At 39.5% G+C, this 13,951-nt stretch overlaps 1 protein-coding gene across 6 annotated transcripts in view; it reads right to left on the reverse strand.

Moving 5' to 3' along the window:
* Nucleotides 1-3,453: 3,453 nt before the first annotated feature.
* PPP3CA (protein phosphatase 3 catalytic subunit alpha) overlaps nucleotides 3,454-13,951 on the reverse strand; it is a 233,395-nt gene continuing 222,897 nt past the window's right edge. For 4 of the 6 annotated variants that reach the window (XM_054989910.1, XM_054989911.1, XM_054989912.1 and 1 more), the window contains 3 exons: nucleotides 13,353-13,450; nucleotides 9,235-9,264; nucleotides 3,454-5,177 (listed from right to left, as the gene is read on the reverse strand). In XM_054989910.1, coding sequence (XP_054845885.1) covers nucleotides 4,981-5,177; nucleotides 9,235-9,264; nucleotides 13,353-13,450 — 325 coding nt within the window. In that variant the 3' untranslated portion in view covers nucleotides 3,454-4,980. The remainder of the gene's footprint in view (nucleotides 5,178-9,234; nucleotides 9,265-13,352; nucleotides 13,451-13,951) is intronic. The other 2 variants (XM_054989913.1, XM_054989914.1) reach the window with 1 other exon arrangement.

A 13,951-nucleotide genomic window follows, 5' to 3' on the forward strand; every position in this document is an offset into this window, starting at 1 on the left:
AACAAGGTGGTAAATTGGCGGGTAAGCCACAGAAATCAGAAGTTACTTGAACTTTGGCAAAGCGCAAACACTGATTGAACCGAGCCAAAATGAGGAATGCTAAGGAGCGTGATTACAAGCTACTATGCAACCCTTGGGTAAGCTCTAAAAAGCGCTGAAGAAGTTTCATTGCTTCCTCTTTTTCTAAGTGCTTTCCAACAGGCAGAGAAACTACTTCATGAAATGGCATCAAGACGTAAATGGAGATGTAAAGCCACCTCTCCATTTGTGTGCATCTACTTCTTTTGTTCATGATCATGCTACATGAAAAGCCGGCACTAAGTAGCAAGATGGAGGAAGGCAATTAGTTCCAACTTACCTGTGGACACTGAGTTGTATTCTTGTAGCCAGGTTTGAAATGTTGTCATCTTCTACTAATGCAATGGCCTGCAGGAAAATGGGATGCAGAGAAAGCTTGCAGCAGTGGCAGTCTTCAAGTTGGAAGACATCCTTTCCACTCTGGCCATTGTACGTACCTGTGTCATGATGCACTTCAGCATTAAAAAAAAAAGCTTGGACTCTTCATTCCTATGCACATGTGCATTTGATGACTACAATATCTTGTGTTGACTTGCATGCATGAAGTAGCCACCACAGAGCATTTTAAGTGCACAACCCACAGTGCTCTTCAATGGAGGGGAGACAGCACACCCATTCAGCTACAGAAGACCAAATGATGAAAGAGCAAATGAACTGGCCCTTAAGAACCCCTGATAATAGGAGAAAGAAACGGGTAGAAATTTGTCAGCAGAAGTGGCAACTGGACTGTTGGTGGACAGCAGCTATTTAAGGATTTAATTTTCTATTTTTTTTATATATATATAGCATCTGCTGATGTTTTAAAAACTTTTGCAACTGTTGTAGCATAGTGATCAAGTGGCTGGGCTGCAAGTCAACCCTCTGCCTTGCATTTCATACTGTACTGTAAAATTCCAGTATTTTAAAATCACTCTAAAATGGCAGTGGCATCTTCATGGCCAATGGAAATGGACTGGAGCTGCCTTCCAGAGCAGTCTTGGACCTGGAGAAGTTATAATGGACTGAAGTTTCCCTTCTGCAATTTTGCAGCTCCGTCATACAGCTCTAGTGTATACTAAAGCCTTTGCCCTGCTACCAGCTCAGTCTTTTAAAACTATGATTCTAGTTAACATTGCAGGTCCTGACGTGTTCTTCATGAGTTAGATGTCTTGTGTACAGTTACTCATAGTTCAATGTAAGGGTAAGGTTCCTTTAAGAGATGGGATGGGTGTGGTTATCAGGCAGAAAGCTTTAGGAGAGAAATCAGAAAGGTCCTTTACAAACAGAGGCTGCTGGTTCACGTTAATAAAATATTGTTCCTTATAGAATAACTACTCCTGCATAATTTACCAGCCAGAGAACACTACTGTCTGCAGGACTGGGCAAGGGAGAAGGAAAATGCTGAGATGCACGTTCTGTGAATCCACTTGCCCATCGACATACTGGGCCCAAGAGTTGGGTGCAAGCTGCCATGAGTGCTACTGTTGAAATAATTTACAGTTGCCATTGCAGCCTCCATTTTTGGACAAGGCAGTTCTGTTTGGAACAGAGAAATAAGGCTGAACAACAGTTATCTCTAGAGCTAGCTGTAGGATCAAGATTGCAGGAAACCTGGGTGCAGCACTTCTGCTCAAGCCAGGCACTTTCTCCCCTCAAGTAGCAAGGCTGTGATTGCTGGAGCCAGGTGCCTTTAGATCCATGTATTTTATCTGTGGGTAAATGGGATACACAAATGCAGGCTGTTTGCATCCCATTGCTTTCAATGGGATGCACATTTCGCCCTGTTTTACAGACAGATCACTTATGCAAACAGATGCACAACTGATTTATAGCTGCAGGTTTTGATTCAGCAAGTTAGACATGTGACAAATACCAATTATTCGGTTGAGATCTCTCTTGTTGGATCAAGCTGAGGAAACATGTCAATATATATAAAACTCTCTTTACCTTTCACACAATATATCTATTTTAGGTCGACACTTAAATTTATAATCTCTCTCTCTCTCTCTCTCTCTCTCTCTCTCTCTCACACACACACACACACCCTTCAATGGTAGTTTGTACAGGAAAACATCACTCTGTCCTGCTACATGTTTACTGACTCATCTGCATTCTCTGCTCATATATGCTGACCCCACTATGTTATTATCCTGTAGTATACGTGGGCCAGGGACTGCAGAGTCTGTAGAATCCTGAACAGTGCCCTGGCATAAGAATATCCCAGTATACACAGTTTGTTGTTGAAAGCAACTATCAGAAAGTTTCCTATTTTATTGACATCTATGTTGTGTGACTTCTTCATTACAGAATAAGTAGACACATACTTACATGAGTCATAGTCTATTATTGTTGTGTTGGACCTAGAGGGAGATGGATACACCCCTAAGAAATAATTATGGTGGAAATACATTTTTCATTTACTTCTTGAGCCAACTTCACGTTCTGCCAATCAAAAGTTCTGTGAAGCTGAGATATTTGTACACATCCTTCTAGAGTTGGTGCACCATTACACAACTGATAAAGATAAATCACAAGTACTGCTGTTTGGAAAACAAAACACCAATAACCCACAACAACCCACAAACCCACAACAACCAAAACACCAATAAGTTTTCTTCCTCTGAAAATTTTAATGAGTGATCAAGTTGTTAAACTTCTGACTGAAAACTCCAGTTGTAAATCTGTTCAGTTTGCCATACATACAAAATACCTTTTTTGATTAGTGCATCATTTTCACTTTGATTTTAAATTAGGGGGGGAAAAACCCTTATCAGTGAAACTGAACAATGGAAATGCATTGCTAAGGTGCAGTGCACAATCTAACAATAATTCCTCATGATTAATGCAAGGTTGATCCCCCTTGAAAAAATGGCAGTGCAGGGTGGCATGTTTGTGTGTGTGCGTACAGAACGCCTGCCTCCAGCGTGTGGGAGTGGGAAACTGTGCGCGGGGGGGGGGGGGGTTACCAAATGATCAGCTCTAACCTGTTGTGGAGAGCAACTCTTAAGCATTCTTTCTTCCATCAACAGGCAATTGAACTGCAAAGGGAAAGTGGTCTACTGCAGTGTGAAAAACTTTTGCAGAGTGGTACCTGTGTAAAACAGAGTGAAAGCCATTTTCTTTCGCCACAGTGGAAATAACTGGCAATTGTGAAACAACTTGTAATCAGTCTTTCTTTATTGAAAGATCATCTCCATGATCAATAGGTCAGCAGGGCTGCAAAAAAATGTACAAAAGTCCTATTGAAGTAATGGCACTTGCTCATGCATATCTATGGGCAAAGTCTGCTATTCTAGCATATTAAATTACTGGTGAGAATTCTCACACATCCCCTTGGCCCAATGTCAATTTGAGCACATATTAACATGCTTCAGAAATTTAGTGAGAGAAAGAGTCTTAATTTCATGCACATTTTTATTGAGTAGTAATATAAAATGCTTTTTTTTCATTGTTACAAGTGCATGCTTTGATTGCCAACATTTCAGAAGTCAAATTACAAAGGCAAGGCTGTAGGCTGTAGTGAATTACTTGGGCACTTATACAATTGTTAAAAAATATCAGTGGACTGCTTTGTTTGTTTTTCCTCTTCCTTTAAGAATGAACCAGTTGTAACCCGTAACTGATGTACAAAGGGAAAAAAGTGAAAAAATTACACGTTTTTGTGGCACATGACGGAACGTAACAAAATGACTAAACCATCATGACATTAACAGTTATCATGCATTTAGTTTCACATGTAACTACAAACTTATTTAAATTTCACAAGGTTTGCTAAACATGCTAACCATCTATATGTGCACTGACAAGCTTATATTAAAAACTTTTAAGAATACTCTCCCCCTTAGATTTTTCAAAGCTTTTTTGATTACAAAATTTCAAAGGCATTAGCATTTTTCTTTTTAGAGAATATAAAGTACGCCAGTATACATACATTTCCAGTATAAGTCAGACCACTAAGCGCATTACAGTCCCATACAGGCCTATACAGCCAATTTTTTTTTCTTAAAAAACATGCATAGGCAGATTTTTACAGAATATAGATGCTTTCACTGCACTTAATATGGTGTCTTGTTCACTATACTTAAAAATGCACCACTCATAAATATTTAAATTCAGCAAGCCACAACCAAGACTTGATTTACCAAAAAAAATCCTAAATATAAACAGCAAAAAAGAAAAAAAGGGTATTATTATTCCAGTTTTATTTTTAAAAACTTAAAAGAAAGAATTTCTCACTGCCAAATTAGTTATGGTAAATGTCATATTTAAAGAAGGGCATTCAAGCACACTAAAGAAACCTGAGGTAAGCATAATCTGTACAAAATTAAATTGTCTTTTTTGGCATTTTTAACAAATTTGCAACATTCTTAATTTTTATTTTTTTTTAAGAGTGCCTAATTTTTTTTAAAGATAGCCGTCGTCTGACAAGAGTAGCAAAACATTATCAATAAATAGTCTCCTTATTTAGTTTGTACATCAGTTTGTTAAAAATGTTTGATGTTGTCCATGTTTAGTGCTGCAACTGTAAACGTACAATAGTTAGTAAGAAATCAGACAAAGTTGTCACGTCCAGTAACATAATAGAAGGCCTTTCAGTTAACATATCTAGAAGTTTCCAATGCAGTAGGAAAACATGTTCATTCCCCTAACTTTGCAATATATACCAGCATTAGCTTTCATTTAGTTGTCTACAAGCATTTTAAAGGCATATCCAAAGGAGGTGTTTAACCCCCACCCCCCACCCACCAAAATAAAGTTTACTATCTCTTCTTAAGATGATGATATTGTAAACTGAATCCAACACCTGGCCCCCAGAGCAAGTAAGCTATCATCAGAGGCAAGAACATCCAACTGTTGATTAGCAGCAATCCCATCATGCCCTGCAGCTCAAAAACAAAAAAAAAATTCACAACTCAGAAATGGTCACTGAATATTGCTACTATTACTGCCATTACTGTCGGTGCCATTAGTCTCTGAGGAGATTGCCTTGTTGATGGAGTTAAGGTTGGCGTCCGATGGCACGGCATCCCTGCGTGGGGGCATCCTCTCATTAATCCGGTCCAAGCCTTTGGCTTCTTCGAAGCTTGTGATCTTATGCTGTGGCGAGAATCCTTTGATAGCTAAATAGAGGATTGGGGCAGGGGGGGCAAACAACAAAAACAAAAAATGAAAGAAAAGTCAGCAGAGCCAAAGCACTGGCATTTTGCCAGCTCACTGAACAGTCAACTGAGTGAGAAATTCCTTCACGATGAAAACAGTAAAAATGGTAATGCAAGTAAAGCTTCTGGATGTATTTGGAAACAGCTAGAAAGTAAAAAGCCAACGTCTCTTGAAAAATTAACATGCTTCCCAACAAAACTCAGTTCTTACATTTTATTCTGCAGCTTATGTACAATTGTCCTTACTAGTGCTCATTGCAAAGTAATGAGCAACTAAAATCTGCTGTTGAAGGGCCGATTCCCACTTTTTCTAAAAAAAAAAATGCGGTCACGATAGTGTCACCCTATCAACTTCATGCTGTGAATGTGTCTCCAACATGGAGGCAGGCAGGCATTTTGTGAGGGAGCTTGCAAGTTCCCATAGATTCACCTAGACTTTATGAATGCTCCTTTATCACCATACGTACATGAGTGTTTGGAGGCATTCATAATAAATATTCACCATGCGGAATTGGGAATGCTAAATCATCTAGTGATGACTATCAGATTAGCACAAACTCTTTTAACTGGCCTTAAGTGAAAAAAGTTTGAGTTGCCCTCAATCTTACTCAAGCTACAAATTTCCATGGGAGAATATTTTTCTGCAGATTCTCATGATAAAGTTTAAACAACAAAGCTGTTGTCAATGGCTCCGCACAAGCTACAGCTTGGTCAGTAACTCCATTTTTTGACCTTTTACTGCTGCATTTCCAGGTGAGCCAAACTTGCTGCAGAAGCAACTGCTGTCTTGTCAATGAGAACTGCAGATAAATTGTATGGAAAAGGGGAAATCTCATTTGGATGGAAGTGGCTTTCTAGAATTACGACTTTTAAACTGGTAATGAGGATGATCTGCTAACCATAATTAAGCAATTGGTACCAGGTTACAGAATTGTGGGTTTTCTGTCCCCATCCCCCTTGTATAAATTTCCCTTGCCACTTTATGCGGGTTATATTAGTATAACCATTAAAATCATAGTTACTGCTACTTAGGTTTCCTCTTTTTCAAGGTTTGCTCTCAAGCTTCAAACCCTAGTTAAGAATCCTAGTGAAATCGGAAAGCCAGCTACCCTCAATCCGGTCAATGTCCATGTGATAGGGATGGAAAGGAAGGGGTGGGGAAAGAAGATGCAGTCCTATAGCCTGGTCCAGTCAATTCAATACACAGATCACCCCCCATTACGTAAGTATGGTCACTGAGTGTGAATTTGAATCACCAAAAGTGTGTGAATCACCAAAAGAAGGTAAGTGTACAATGTATTAGCCAGGAGTGCCCTCCTCCCTTGTCCCCAATATCACCAATGATCCTGTGCTGCTCAGGAACACCCTTATCTGTCAGCCTTAAAGCACCTACAGAGCAATCTAGTTAAATTTTCAGTGTGACAGACTCTGAAAATCATTCTTTTGCCATATTTGTCCCTCTTAACTTTGAAAGTGTAAGGACATAGCAGCAAATAACTGAATTTAAAAGTCAATTAACCCGCCCTTCAGCACTGACATTAGAGGTACTGTGTATTTCACACACTCAACGAAAAATATTCAGGGGCTTGATGCCATTCCATTCTTACAGGGACTTATTTTAGAAAGTGCCTCAGTTAAAAAACAAAAGCAGGAGAACTCTAGTCAACATTCTGCTGATAAGTCTTAAGTACCAACGGCTTTAGTGTGCTTTTGTTCTTATTCAGTAAACAAAATAAGAATCAAGAACATACTTAAGAATGTTGGTTTTGTTTCTTTCTGCTACTTTTCTTAACATGCAAGATAGTCAAGATGGTCAGCTAGTACCAGCAATGAGAGAGAAAAATATACTGAGAGGGTTTGAGCAGAAATGATGAAGGGTGTTGGAGCCTGAATTCATTCTTTGACTTATCTGTTGAAAAGTAATGAAATCTGTACTCAAGAGAGAAAAGAATCATTCTTCTCTATGAATTTTCACATGGTTTTTATGTCTCTCTTAAAGGTGGGAGTCCCTGGTACTAGTTAAACCACTTATGCTGAATTGTATGGTGAGTATAACTTATTTCATGCGGACATTTTGCCAACCACTGCGGTAGAAATGTGTATTACTGTGGGCAAATTTAGAACACTAATTCTGCTTTCCCTACTAAAAAAATGTGATTTTTCTTTTTTGCATCCATTGCAGGGTGGGATCCAACATATCTGAAAGGGAGACTTTCTGAATGCTTCAACGATGTAGGTCAATTTATTTAAACTTTGCATGTAGGACTGCTTCAGACAATGGAATTTGTTGTAGACTAAAAAGAGAAACCCTGACGCCTTGAACTGCTCTCCCCCTCCTGTAAAATCAAGATTAAACTTCTTCTCAATGCCAAATTTCCATGATTGGGGTAAGTTTGAACAGCGCCTAGTAGCAAAGCTTCCAAATACTCTTTTAAAGTCACTACAAATAGACTATTGCCAATTGTCACCCAGACTACTTCCTTGAAGCAGGTGCACAATGAATGCTGATGCTTAAGTGTAATGCGCTGTGAACAGACAGGAAGCTCTGCTGCTGGAGATGGTGAACATTAGGCTCTGCCAAAGGCTCAGGCCCCTAGTAAAGCTTTTAATGTAAAACAGATATTTTTATTCGATCTCCAAGGAGAGAGAAAAAGACTAAAAAAAATCTTTGGTTACAATGAAGATGTAGTAGTTAAGAGAGGTTTAACTTGAAGGACGCATAAATCCAGAATGGGCTGTATATTCAAATTAATCTCAGTGTCAAGCAGACATTTTATAAACCTTAGTGCTGAAGAATGTGCTCTGCTGCAGTTGCTGGTCAGACAATGATTATTAGCAATTTACATTGAGAGTAATACTAAAAAAAACACAACACAGTCACAGAAATCACAGGAAAAAAAAAACAGCCAAACTGTCAACAAGAATGCACACTGCAGAGTAGAATTTGCCAATAGGAATAGAGGATTCCAGCATAAATAGCAGCTTGCTCACTGCTATTTAGAAAGCAGTTGTATTTTCTCTTACTTCTAAGAATTTTGTTCACTGCTGTCACACAATTTAAAAAAAAAACAGATATGAAGGGCCGAAACGGCGTTCTTATTCCATGCCAAAAGAACTAACGGCTAATAAAATTCTTTGGAAAAACAAACACATTTTAGGGGGGCAAGAACAAAATACAACTGAATTTTTTTGTTTTGTTTTGTTTTAAAGGGGAACTTTTGAGAGTCTTCTTGCAAAACATTTGAATTCAGCATTATGCATATAGATTTCAGTATGTGGTTTAAAGATCTCTTAACAATACAACCAACCAAAATTGCGTAAGAGCTGAAACACAAATATCCCTGAGAAAGGCAGCTTGAAGTTTTGCATTCAAATATCTTCGACAGTAATTCATTTGTTTCTGTAGTTGTTAAAATAGTGCTGATATTAATGAATGCACTACAAAAAAATTCTCAAAACTTCTTTGAAAAAAATTAAACATCTTACCATTTCTCTTTAACTTTTTTCTTACTTTCTTTTAAAAGGAGATATCTTAAAATAGGTTGACTTACAGTGAAGACTCACTCAAAAATAACTTTCTCTAGGGACCTCAGTGTAAGGAGAACCCCTTTCAAGGTTAAGTCGCCGCCACTCAATTTTCAGATATTGTTGAAGATGACGTGAGGAAATGATTAGTCCCCCCAGAAGGGAGGCTGCTTGTTTTCCAAATGGCTTTTACCAAAGAGCTGCCGTGCCCCCTTTGAACAGAGTTGCAAGCTTTCTTAGCCTTGTGCGACATTCATTCAGCACTTTGAAAACTTAATGGACACAGATCAGAACATTGTTGCAACTTTAAGAAACAACACCAACAACAAAAGAAACACTTTTCCCCTTTAAAGCAAGTAAACTTAGGTTAATACTGAGCCACAATTGTTAGCTCAACACCCACACACTCTATACAAGCTACAGCAAAATGAATACACCCAGCAGAGCCCTTGTCTGTTGCATTAAACAACAGAAAGGGGTCTGGCCAATTTACCTTCATCAGCCTCAATAGCCTCAACAGTAGCTGAAGAGAAGAAAGGGGTAGCAAAACGAATGAGAAAAATGAGCAGAGGATTTAACTCTAAGAACAAGTCAGTGAATAGCAAAGGAGCTAGTACACTTAAAGGTTACTGTAAGTGCTGGATTTTGACACAGAAGACAACACAGAATGCTACACACAAAACAGAAACAAGTATTGTAATTTGCAGGCAATAGATTTCTTTTATGGGGGGGGCAGTGAATTATTGTTTCTTTTTATATTAAAAATTTCACACACTGATATTTTTGTATCCAAAGCAGACTATCTATAGATGCAACTTTTAATGGGGCATGTTGGATTTAAGGAATGCCCGTTAAGAGAGAACTGGCAGTAAAGCCTACAGAAGCCACCACTAATGGTGATCTCCAGAATTACAGAACACTTCCTGTGGTCACCATATGGTCTAGAGTATTCAGAGAAGTTGTGAACACTGGTAGACTTTAAATTCTTTTCTCCTAGAAAATGTACGGGTATATATAATGTACATATCCATACACACACCCAAAGGAGTACTGAATCTGATAGAACTTCTGAATCATGTACCAATCATAATTTAACTTTGTGTGTATGAGAGACTGAGCATGTGTTTTCATTTAGAGTTGCACATCTTTTCAAACCCTTCCCTTAAATCTGCCCAACTTCTTAATTTTGCAAGCAGAAATGAAAAAGAGTATTGGAAATATGTACCTTTTAATTTTAACTTGAATTTCTTTGAAGAGTCAAAGTTTTAAGCAGTTGCTAGATGCAACCTAAATTACTACTGTTGTTGAATATGGCAGCAAACACCCCCCCCCCCCAATCTTAACCACAATTAAAAGTTTTGGCCAAAATCTGGCCCATTTAGAATGCTGTAGTTGCAAAATTTAAAATGGCTTGAGATCACTGAAATCTCATGAAGTGTCCTTCTGCAGCAAGGATATGTTCCCCCCCCCCCCCCTGGAATCTATGGCCCTTAGATGACTGAGAAAAAAGATGGGAAATAACAGCTAAAATGCATAATAAATATAAATGAGAGAAACTATAGAAATGAAGATGAGAAACATGATCTGAACCAGCACAGATACACTGGAAATAATGGCCACTAGAGATGTACACATTTCACATAATATATTGCTCATATTTTCTGTTAATACATAGAGTAGTGGGTAAAATGTGCTTAACAGAAACTATGTAGATTTCAGTATATTTGGTGAATGGTGCAAGGTGTTAACTAATGGGTTGAGTACAGTAATGTTTCACTAAGTCATAATACTGCAGCATGAGCGGATTTATGGACTGTCATTTTTAAACATGGCTTTTCAACAATAAGATAGTAATTTTTTTCACCAGGATAATGGCATTTTTGTTTGCCCAATTTTTTTCATAAAGCCAAAAGTTTTAATAAATACTGAGAAAATGCTCTGTGCACATCAAAAGCACATGGGTCATCATAGTGCAGCATTTACAAAGCGGAACATTACCATATGTGTAACACGCAAGCCACCAAAAAGAGAGTTTAACCCAGAATACCTGAATCTTCTAGATAAGAGGAAAAAAAGAGACAGAAATAGGGGAAAATATAGGGAAGAAAACTCCAAGAAAGAAATGGGAAAGTTAGAGGCCGAGACTGAGCTATTGAAAAGGTGAATGTCCAAGTCTCTCAGTTACTGAAAGTTACATCATAGGAACAGTCGGACACTCATGGGTGCGTGAAAATTCAAGTTATATAGTAATAAACACAGATAACAAATGCAGTTAAATACATTGCATTTTTGAAACAGCTCCTTATTCCAGCTGTAATAGTTATACTAAATATGACTTGACAGGATCAGTGGAAGAAAGTGCCACAACTGTTTGCATAAACAAGAAACCCCTCGATTAATAAATCCTTCTTCAAGATCATTCACATAAATGATGAATTTGCTATAAGTGCTTCACATGTTCATGGTCCATTAAAATCAACCAGGAGCTGAGTTCCATTTGCAGATTTCCAATCTATCAGTTCCCCATGAGAGAAAGGAGGATATAATATGGTGTTTATTATCGGGGCAGAATCTGCTGTTTAAAATATTGATCGGCACTTGCAGTTGCTATTAACAGTTGCTGCCTAGGGTTGAGGGTGAGCGGAGGGAAGCAGGCACGGTGACAAACTCAGGCCCGCACATCAGCTGGAATGAAAATCGGGGACAACTTTTATTGAATACAGAATAGAAAAGTAGCATTGACGATGCATGTGGATTGGATCCCAGAAAACATCAGCTGACTCGCCTGACAGCCGATATCCCTCACCCCTCCAGACCGCAGCCAAGGGGGAGGAAACTGAGGAGTGACATTAAGGGGGAGATCACATGGGTGTACACCCTTGCGTGATTCCCCTGCCACCTGGAAGTGAGTATGCCCCGGCAGCCCCCAAGCTGGGCATGCCCCTCCATAACTCACTTCCAAGATTCCTTATGGGAATCCCTTTAATGGGGAGCCTGGGCATGCAGGCCCGCCCTCCCCCAAAAGAGGTCTGATCCAATGATAAGCCACTGACAAAGCTGTGACAAAAGGAAATTACAAGCATGCAAGAGGGAGAGGTGGGTGGGCGTTTGCTGCCGAGAGCGGGGCCAGCAGCTATTAAATGCCTGACTGCCGGACCTGAGGGAAAACTGCCCTCCTCAGGTCCGGAGCCAGACCCCACCCCCCAGCTGGCTCTTCCACGACTGCCTCTGATAGGGCGGCTGGGGATTTGAATTTTATTGGCTGAGAGTCCGCCCAGGGAATGCCAGGCAGCCCTCCAACATGGGGGCTGCCATGCTCTGTCTCCCTCCTCACACCCACGGTGGCAACCCAGCCCCAGGTAAATCTGGTGGCCACCGATTCAGCTTGTATGCACAGGCAGAGGGGTAATTTCCAACAACACATTTAGTGATACCAGATTCTGAAAAGCAACCTGGTAAGGGAAAGGTTTCCCCATACACTGAAGGAAGAAATTTAAGAGAGCAGCAGAATTTCTTTCCTCTCTTACTCCACAGACCTCAAAAACAAAACGCTGGACATGGCCAATGAATTTTTACACAGTTTGGGTGGGTTTCTGAAGGAGGTGAAGCATTGTGATGAAAGAAATGAAAAGACTACGCACGTTTTTATTTGATCAAAGGAGCGTGATGTTGGTTTGTAATGATAGCTTTGTAAAGTTAATTCTGCTGCAGACATACAATGGCTTGGATAGTATAAATAAGTTCTGTGCATGCTAGATAGTCTCTGTCAAAGAGAGTGCTGCTTCTTCTGCTAAAACTCCCATTTGCACAAGGGCCCACTGAAAATCACTGATCTTACGTAAATGGAAGTTTTAGAGGAAGAGGAAGCACACCCTGCATTAAAGACTAACATGCGTGTAATTCATTCATAGGATCCAAGCAATGTTTTCTAATGTACCATTGAGAGTTCCTACACAGTGCTGATGGCACTGATGTATTTTTTTCTTTTTTGTTGTTGTCAAATTGTAGCTGACTTTGGCAACCCCATAGGGCATTCAAGGCAAGTGACATTCAGAGGTGGCTCGCCATTGCCTGCCACCCCATAGCAACCCTTGACTTCCTTGGCGGTCTCCTACCCACGTACTGACCAGGGCTGACCCTGCTCAGCTTCTGAGATATAATAAGATCAGGCTAGCCTGGGCTATTTGAGTCAGAGATCATAATTAGGGAGGGTTCAGGTACATTTCTCCTTTGCCCAAGTGAGCACAGCAGACGTAAAGCTTGGTTGTGGCTGCCAGTATGCTCTTTTGTATGAGATTTCCCCAGTTATTGTGATGAGGCAGCAGAATCACAGGGAACTAGCACAGAAGTAAGCTTTATTAATTTTCTTCCCAAACTTATTTTGTTCTTCACAAAAGCAGAAATGTGAGTAGGATTCCAACAAGTTTTGACAGTTTTTTTAAAAAGAAAAACTTGATTCACAAAATTTGGGTGTTAAGTCACTTCGTGGCCCAGATCCACCCCCCCCCCCCCGTTTTTAAAAATAAAGTTTTATGATGGCAAGGAGCATGAGGAATTCTGTAATTTAGCTGTTGAATTTATACACATCACAATACACATAAATATACTTACCGCTTTGCAGAGTTTGTTTTCCTCCAGAGAGCACCCCGCTGGGTAACATTCCTGTTGGGGTCAGTCCTTTCAGCGTCAGCACACTCTCACTCTCTTCCCTGGCAGGAAAAGGATCAGACAGTGTAAACTGCAGTTAGCAGACGAAACTGCCAAGGCTATGTGGGGTTGGGGGTAGGGGGATGACAATACTAGGCACCCTTCCACTGTTTCAGTTCTAGCTGATAAAACTCTGGAACTTTCTCCCCATGGAGACTCACCTGTCCCTACGTTCCATCAGCAGGTGAAGACTTTTTTGTTCCACTTGGTGTTCCCTCAATGATTCCCTCCTTTCTGGCCAATGCTTTAATTGTTTTAAATGTTTTAACTGTTGTTTTTGTATCTTTGTATGTTTTAAGGCTCTGGTTTTAATTGCTTTAATGATTTGTTGTTATTGCTACTTGGTTGGTTTTAATGGTTTTAAAATGTGATTTTATTATTTATGTTTTAATTTGTTAGCTGGCTAAGGGGCCCTTGTGAGGGCAGAAAGGCTGGATATAAATTGTGTAAAATAAAAATAAAATACAATAAAATGATGCTTTCTCACAGCATCATTTTTAGTT

The sequence above is a fragment of the Eublepharis macularius genome, chromosome 10 (assembly GCF_028583425.1).
Source record: "Eublepharis macularius isolate TG4126 chromosome 10, MPM_Emac_v1.0, whole genome shotgun sequence".
NCBI lineage: Eukaryota > Metazoa > Chordata > Lepidosauria > Squamata > Eublepharidae > Eublepharis > Eublepharis macularius.